This window comes from Siniperca chuatsi, linkage group LG12, assembly GCF_020085105.1.
Source record: "Siniperca chuatsi isolate FFG_IHB_CAS linkage group LG12, ASM2008510v1, whole genome shotgun sequence".
Classification (NCBI taxonomy): Eukaryota; Metazoa; Chordata; class Actinopteri; order Centrarchiformes; family Sinipercidae; genus Siniperca; species Siniperca chuatsi.
This window is the reverse complement of record NC_058053.1, coordinates 12,151,446-12,159,729: the sequence shown is the minus strand read 5'-3', so window position 1 is coordinate 12,159,729 and position 8,284 is coordinate 12,151,446. Positions and strand designations below refer to the sequence as shown.

The 8,284-nt window shown below is 42.5% G+C and overlaps 2 protein-coding genes and 1 long non-coding RNA gene across 3 annotated transcripts; 1 reads left to right on the top strand and 2 right to left on the bottom strand.

Annotated features, from left to right (window-relative positions):
- Positions 1 to 583: 583 nt before the first annotated feature.
- On the bottom strand, positions 584 to 4,283 carry LOC122886126 (tubulin alpha chain-like). Its single transcript, XM_044218089.1, is given in 5 exon segments — positions 584 to 1,348; positions 1,350 to 1,696; positions 1,952 to 2,100; positions 2,469 to 2,691; positions 4,125 to 4,283. Coding segments are annotated over 5 exon segments (1,491 nt in total). The 5' UTR covers positions 4,269 to 4,283; the 3' UTR covers positions 584 to 720.
- LOC122886131 lies at positions 1,628 to 5,808 on the top strand. Its single transcript, XR_006380263.1, has 2 exons — positions 1,628 to 1,757; positions 5,633 to 5,808. It is a non-coding gene; the product is annotated as an uncharacterized LOC122886131 (long non-coding RNA).
- Positions 5,645 to 7,651, bottom strand: LOC122886128 (tubulin alpha chain-like). Its single transcript, XM_044218092.1, has 4 exons — positions 7,634 to 7,651; positions 7,157 to 7,379; positions 6,715 to 6,863; positions 5,645 to 6,619 (listed from the first exon to the last, which is right to left on the bottom strand). Exons 1-4 carry the CDS (start codon positions 7,634 to 7,636, stop codon positions 5,645 to 5,647), a joined length of 1,350 nt encoding a protein of 449 aa, XP_044074027.1. The 5' UTR covers positions 7,637 to 7,651.
- Between the last annotated feature and the right edge of the window lie 633 nt (positions 7,652 to 8,284).

The window sequence follows — 8,284 nt, the reverse complement described above, 5'->3', positions numbered from 1 at the left end:
TGCTGTCATCTGGTGGCTGAGGGAAGTAACTGCAGGTTCAAGGCCAGCCCAGCCCATTGTATACTTTGTGGCTAATCATCAACATGACACAAAAAGGCAGGGAAACTGGAATTTCCTTTGTAAATGAATGGGAGCTGCATGTTAACATAATCTGAAATCCAGCAAACACTGCTGGAAAAAAATCCCAAATATAACTAAATGTGTAGTGTAGAATTTATTATCTATGTTTACTTTGATTAAAATATTTTTGGGGGCACTACTAATGATTTTATTTTTCCCCAAGTATTTTGTCTACATACCTTATGTAGACAATAATCCTTGTAATTCTCACCAGTGCTAATGATATGTTATAAGTTTCCTCTCTGAAAGCCAGGTATTATCACTATATTATCGCCACAGTTGTAAAAGTTAAATGCAAAGTTCAATAGTCTGAGATCACTTGAGATGACTCAATATAAAAGGCTTATTAGTCTTTTAGGCTAGCAAGGTGTTTGACTATTGTTGTTGTAGTAATTTACTTTACAATAAAATACTTGCTTAATGGCCTGCCAAGTTGCTGGAAGAATTCAAGAATAATCACAAGTTCATTTAAAGAGGTTCATCAGAACTTTTTATTGATAACACTGACATATCACCACCACAGGTTATCGTGGTTAATGTTTTACGTTCATGATAACTTCTGGAATGTGTGATGGTAAAGCCCGGATGATGTTTGGCCCTTCAGTACTCCTCTCCCTCTTCATCCTCCTCTCCCATGCTGTCAGTGCCCACCTCTTCGTAATCCTTCTCCAGGGCAGCCATATCTTCTCTGGCCTCTGAGAACTCTCCCTCCTCCATTCCCTCTCCAACATACCAGTGGACAAATGCTCTCTTGGCGTACATGAGGTCAAACTTGTGGTCGAGACGGGCCCAGGCCTCAGCGATTGCTGTGGTGTTGCTCAGCATGCACACGGCCCTCTGCACCTTGGCCAGATCCCCACCAGGAACCACCGTTGGAGGCTGGTAGTTGATGCCCACCTTGAAGCCTGTGGGGCACCAGTCCACAAACTGAATGGTGCGTTTGGTTTTGATGGCAGCGATGGCAGAGTTGACATCTTTCGGCACCACATCACCACGATACAGCAGACAGCAGGCCATGTATTTACCATGACGAGGATCGCACTTCACCATCTGATTGGCTGGCTCAAAGCAGGCATTGGTAATGTCAGCAACAGACAGCTGCTCATGATAGGCTTTCTCAGCAGAGATGACTGGAGCATAAGTGGCCAGAGGGAAGTGGATACGAGGGTAGGGCACCAAGTTGGTCTGGAACTCTGTCAGGTCAACATTCAGGGCTCCATCAAAGCGGCGAGGCTGTGATTGAAGACACAATCTGGCCAATGAGCCTGTTCAGGTTGGTGTATGTCGGCCTCTCAATATCGAGGTTCCTGCGGCAGATGTCGTAGATGGCCTCATTGTCCACCATGAAGGCACAGTCGGAGTGCTCCAGGGTGGTGTGGGTGGTCAGGATGGAGTTGTAAGGCTCCACCACTGCTGTGGAGACCTGGGGGGCTGGGTAGACAGCAAATTCAAGTTTTGATTTCTTTCCGTAATCAACAGAGAGTCTCTCCATCAGCAGGGAAGTGAAACCAGAGCCAGTTCCTCCACCGAAGGAGTGGAAGATGAGGAATCCTTGCAGGCCAGTGCACTGGTCAGCCTGAAAGGAAAATTTGCCTTGATTATTTAAAATCCCACTCCAGCTGCACAATCTCAAAAAGGTATGAAATCACATGAAAAGTCACCATTTTGGTCATTTCTTATAAAACTTGATTCCCTTTTCTTCAGTTTTTGTTTTTCATCTTGAAAACAGCTAAGGCAAATAAGCTTTTTGGAGCACCAAATCTTGTTTAGTCAAAAGATAAGCCGACCAAAATGCTAAAAAAAAATGCTGTCCAGCAAACTAAACTCTCACCAGTTTACGAGTCCTGTCCAGAACCAGATCAATGATCTCCTTGCCGATAGTGTAGTGTCCACGGGCGTAGTTATTGGCAGCATCCTCCTTTCCTGTAATCAGCTGCTCAGGGTGGAACAGCTGCCGGTAGGTTCCTGTACGCACCTCATCTATGAAAGGAATTGTTGAAAACAAGAGTAAGAGCTATTGTCCATTAAGGAATGAATGTTTTCAACATCGTGACGAACATTTAAGCTAAAATACTTTGCTCCAAGTTGAAGTATAGATTATCATCGATGTACACACAGTACGCCTTATCTTTTACAACTTAGGAGTTGTGAAGTTAGCTTGGTTCATGGGTTTGAAGTTTGAGTGGGTTTTTTTTACAAGTTAAAATCAAACAAATGATATGGAAATGAAGGAAAGTAATGTGCAAGGAGGGGAAAATGGTCGAAACGTGGCTTATTCATTAGCTCTATGAAAGATATATATATATATAAGTTTATGTTTATTTACACACTATTTACACATTACTGACCGATGACAGTGGGCTCCAGGTCAACAAAGATGGCTCTGGGAACATGCTTTCCTGCCCCCGTCTCACTGAAGAAGGTGTTGAAAGAGTCGTCTCCCCCTCCAATAGTCTTGTCACTGGGCATCTGTCCGTCTGGCTGGATCCCATGTTCCAGGCAGTACAGCTCCCAGCAAGCATTGCCCATCTGGGCTCCGGCTTGGCCGACATGCATAGAAATACACTCACGCTGAATAGAAAGAGGGGAGAGAGGTTGATTAAAGGAGGCTGCCAATTAATATGTAATCAGACATAAATTTACTATCCAAATGTATTGCCTGACCCAACACTTTGCAACTGCTTGCAAATAACTCCCATCAGCATTGAATAGTACATCCACAATTAGGGACTTTATCAGCGTGTGTCATTGTATGTCAGCTCACCAGTATGGTCAGTTGAGTGGTTTCATGTTATTTGTTATAAAAAAAAGGCAAAGACATCTGTTGTATTTCATTATTGCTCTATGGCGCCCATGTTCTTTCTTTGAACTTCATGTCTAATGACAAACTTTGGTCTGATGTCAGCACTCAGTTCGGAGAGGAAACAGCTTAGTTGGCAAAGAAACGTTGGCTGCTGAATACTGTGTGCCAGAGCAGAATGCTGAAGCCTTCAGCTGCTGAAAGTGCATACAAGCAAGCCCACATATAAAAGAAAGCAGCTATTAGATTGTCCAGAGTCTGCACTATGGGTTGTAACAATAGAATCCAGAAAAAATGTGGGCAGGGAATGTAGCTACAGATGAAATGCAGTTTTGAAAGCCCCCCTTTTGCCTAAAAGACAGTTTTAAGTTCCCAAAAAACAGTGGAACATACAAACTAAGGCACTATGTGGCAGATGGGAAGGCCATGCCTCAAGAAAATGGGAAAAACCTTCCCCCACTTTTCCATTCTGTATCCCCTCCCTTTCCTCATCCCCTCCCTTTTTGTGTCTCTCTCCTCCCCCATCCTGTCCAGCTGCATAGTGCTGTGTAACAGTCAGGGATGTCTCCCTCCCCCTTTCTCTCTCTCAAACCAAAAACTCCTAACAGCTGCAAAATGGCTGCCAGCTAACTCATACTGCCTGGTCCAGACCACTCCTCTTTTCTTTTCTCTGTTCTTTCTCTCCATCCCCCCACTGCCACGATTACCTCGATCACTCCTTCTTTGTCAAGATTACTGTAATTTAAACAAACACGATTACGACTCCAGTTATTTTTTTTTCCTTTAGTTACATATGTTTCCTGCTTTATGATAGCTGTAGTGCATCAAACAGGTATGAAAATGACAAAGCAGTCTAACTCATAAAGTCTCTGTCATCTGACCTAGATTGTCCAAGAGTACAGAAATGACTTATGGAGTCTTGTAGTCATATGTAACTATCCCAGTGCATTCCTCTCCCTGAATTCTCAACACACATGCCCTAAAAAGTTTCATTACATAAATTAATTTCAAAACTACTGTCCCCTAATAGAATAAAGCTGTTTTTGTATCAGTAACCTTCAACTCCACAGCAAAAGCCTTATGAGCATTAAAGAGGCTCGGCTGTTCAGTCCATCTAATGCTAAGAAAATGGAGACAAAGGGAGGCAGAAGGAAAAAGAGAGTGGAAATTTCAAGGCTACGTCATCAGCCCAGCAGTTACTCACCATTTTGTTTGCTTGTCCTTCGACTGACGTTGAGGATTCAGACACAAGGCAGAAATGCGGAGGAGAGGGAGAGTCACGGTTTATATAGGCAAGGATGTGGAGGGGGCAGGCAGGAAATGGCAGCAAGCAGCTGCAATAGCTCATTGGCGGGAGGAAATAGCAGTTTTTTTTAAAAAAAAGAGGGAAGTCCCTAATACCGCCCTTACCGGCTTTGTCTTTCAGTTTGAGATTAGGTGCTTATGTATGCAAACATAACTCTCTTTCCTTTGCTCTATAATCACTTTTCTCCTATTTTCTCATTTACTTTTCCTACCATTAAAGCACGTCTTTATATCTATATTGTGTGATTATTTATTTAATGATTTGATATTTAAAGACAGGGTGGATTATGTATGTGTGTTGATGAGTGTGTGGGTGCAGATGCATCCATAAAATAAGCATAATCATTCTCCTAGCCCACAGCCCTTGTTAAATGCACATATATATGCACATATATTGTATGTTGAGAAGTCTTCATGCATGATACTGGTAAATTCCCCAACATAACAACTCATATAAGCCTTGTATGTTATTAAGCTACCCCTGAATAGTCCCTCGCTGAAAATGGTTACAGTCACACACACACAAAATGATAAGCAGTAAGTAATGTGCCAAGATGTCACAAATGTCATGGCAATATGCGTGTGTTTCAAGTTAATCAGCAAATTCAGACTACACAGAGAAACATCACGTTGGAAATTAACACACCGCTGAAATGTCGAGGCCAGTTTTCTGCTTATCCTTGGTACAACTTTTCAACAGCCCTCTTAGAATCACAGAGCTATGATTCATACATAACTGGGATCCTATTGTTGCTGCAGGCCACTGTCTGAGTATGAGCTACACAAACAACACTAGTCAGTGAGTTAGTCAGTTATTTTCTCTCTCTCGCTCTCACAGAGTCACAGCTGAATGGTATATAGGAACTGACATAGGAGCCCTTTCATAGCTTACATTCCACATGGGAGAGGACAGTGGGGGAGGTGCACAAAGAGAGGGTTTGGCCTAAGTTTCTCAGTGTGACACTGTAGAAAGAAAATATCTTTAAAGGCCCAAAACAAGATATGTTTGACCACAATTTTTTTAATTGAATGCAAATAAAAATGCATTTACATGGTACCATGACTAATGATTCTGTAAAATGTAATCTTCGTGTTTTCAAGCTTTAAGATGCTCAGCTAAGATTGTGGATTAGGTTTGTTTTGTGACTGTGTGTCACAGTATGCAGAATATACTTTCAGTTTACCTATGAGTAGAACGTCTGAGATGCTTAAGATGTTTTAAGAGTTGTTTATTTCAACATATTGCTCTGTTTTCATGATAATAATAACAGGGATTCTTAAAATGTGTTATTTTCTTAACCAAATGTTTATTTATACATACATTTGACTTACATTTTTCTTCACTACAAAATACCAAATGTCTCATTTTAAAACCAGAAATAATTATTTACTGTGGCTTAAATGCAGGTTTTAGGAAAGTCAGTATTCTTCTCCTTCATCCTCCTCTCCCATGCTGTCAGTGCCCACCTCTTCGTAATCCTTCTCCAGGGCAGCCATATCTTCTCTGGCCTCTGAGAACTCTCCCTCCTCCATTCCCTCTCCAACATACCAGTGGACAAATGCTCTCTTGGCGTACATGAGGTCAAACTTGTGGTCGAGACGGGCCCAGGCCTCAGCGATTGCTGTGGTGTTGCTCAGCATGCACACGGCCCTCTGCACCTTGGCCAGATCCCCACCAGGAACCACCGTTGGAGGCTGGTAGTTGATGCCCACCTTGAAGCCTGTGGGGCACCAGTCCACAAACTGAATGGTGCGTTTGGTTTTGATGGCAGCGATGGCAGAGTTGACATCTTTCGGCACCACATCACCACGATACAGCAGACAGCAGGCCATGTATTTACCATGACGAGGATCGCACTTCACCATCTGATTGGCTGGCTCAAAGCAGGCATTGGTAATGTCAGCAACAGACAGCTGCTCATGATAGGCTTTCTCAGCAGAGATGACTGGAGCATAAGTGGCCAGAGGGAAGTGGATACGAGGGTAGGGCACCAAGTTGGTCTGGAACTCTGTCAGGTCAACATTCAGGGCTCCATCAAAGCGAAGCGAGGCTGTGATTGAAGACACAATCTGGCCAATGAGCCTGTTCAGGTTGGTGTATGTCGGCCTCTCAATATCGAGGTTCCTGCGGCAGATGTCGTAGATGGCCTCATTGTCCACCATGAAGGCACAGTCGGAGTGCTCCAGGGTGGTGTGGGTGGTCAGGATGGAGTTGTAAGGCTCCACCACTGCTGTGGAGACCTGGGGGGCTGGGTAGACAGCAAATTCAAGTTTTGATTTCTTTCCGTAATCAACAGAGAGTCTCTCCATCAGCAGGGAAGTGAAACCAGAGCCAGTTCCTCCACCGAAGGAGTGGAAAATTAGAAATCCCTGCAGGCCAGTGCACTGATCAGCCTATAATAGTAAGAATGTAAAAATAAATTCACAAATCATTTAATAAGTTTAATATACTAGAAACATACACCCTCAGCAATCTTAGATTGTCTCACCAGTTTACGAGTCCTGTCCAGAACCAGATCAATGATCTCCTTGCCGATAGTGTAGTGTCCACGGGCGTAGTTGTTGGCAGCATCCTCCTTTCCTGTAATCAGCTGCTCAGGGTGGAACAGCTGCCGGTAGGTTCCTGTACGCACCTCATCTGGAGAACAGAACAATGATATTAAAATGTTTCTACAATGGCACAAGAAAACTTTGCTATCCTTGTGTTTTATTTTCTGTCAAAATTTTAATATGTATGCACGGAAAAGAGTGGAATGTCATGTTGTAGTAGTCATCCTTGTGTTTTACTTTTTTCCATGAAAAATGCAACAACCCCCAACCCCAATGTTCATACTCTACTGTACATATAGCTTTGTTAATAATAAAACCACATTAATACATTAAAACATCCAATCTATATCATTTATCATCAGCTATATAACAGGCACTGACCGATGACAGTGGGTTCCAGGTCGAGAAAGATTGCCCTGGGAACATGCTTTCCTGCCCCTGTTTCGCTAAAGAAGGTGTTGAAGGAGTCATCTCCTCCTCCAGTAGTCTTCCCAGTGGGCTTCTGTCCGTCTGGCTGGATCCCATGTTCCAGACAGTACAGCTCCCAACATGCATTGCCAATCTGAGCCCCAGCTTGGCCCACATGAATGGAGATACATTCACGCTGCAGAGTGAGCAACACTGTTCAATTTACTTTACACATTTCTGCTATGCACAATACAACTACTTAAATCCGGTTATCATATTCTACTCTACTCTGTCTGTCATGGACTGATGCAGATAAAAAAAGATTAATTTTGTACAATATCTCACACTTTAAAAAATCAACTTATTTTTAATACAGTACATCTTACAATTGTTCATAAATACAGTAGCATGCACTTACAGTAAGTTTTACACTAGCAAGCCATATCTTACCATAGTTTATGTTTCGTCTCCAGTGTACAGGTATCGGTAAGAAGATGTAGTGCTGGAGACAGCTGTGCTACTCTGCTTTTTTATACCTGCAGCTTAAGGTGAACAGTGATTTGATCTGAGCTGTAATCAGAGAACCTACTGATGAGGCCAGGATAAGATCATCCGCTTGACAGACATACACACAATGCAAAAGGAGGTCACCACCCTGTTCATTGTGTCTGTGAGTGTTTTGCAATGGTGTGTATGTGCACCTCATATTTCAGAAAGCAGAAGCAGAACCCCAGATGAGGGGAAGGTAACCTAATGTAGTTTCACTTGGCAGCTTCTAATGTATGATTTTATGATGTAGCTTATGACAGGATAAAACAACTTTAGCTTTGAGGTTGTTTATTAGTAGGAACATTTACGATCAGCAACAGAGTCTGAGAAAGAATCAAATTGCTTAAGTGTGTCACTGTCAAATAACTATGTGCCCTATATTCCTTTGGAAAATTTGGAATTGAGGTACGGTGGAAACAATACAGTTATTCACTATTAATGACTTTTTCATGTTGTCATTTTGTAATATTGACATCATGTGACTTTTGAGAATTTCATGGTTAAATGTTTGAATTTGAACACATTTGCTGAATACATCAACTTCTTGCTTCC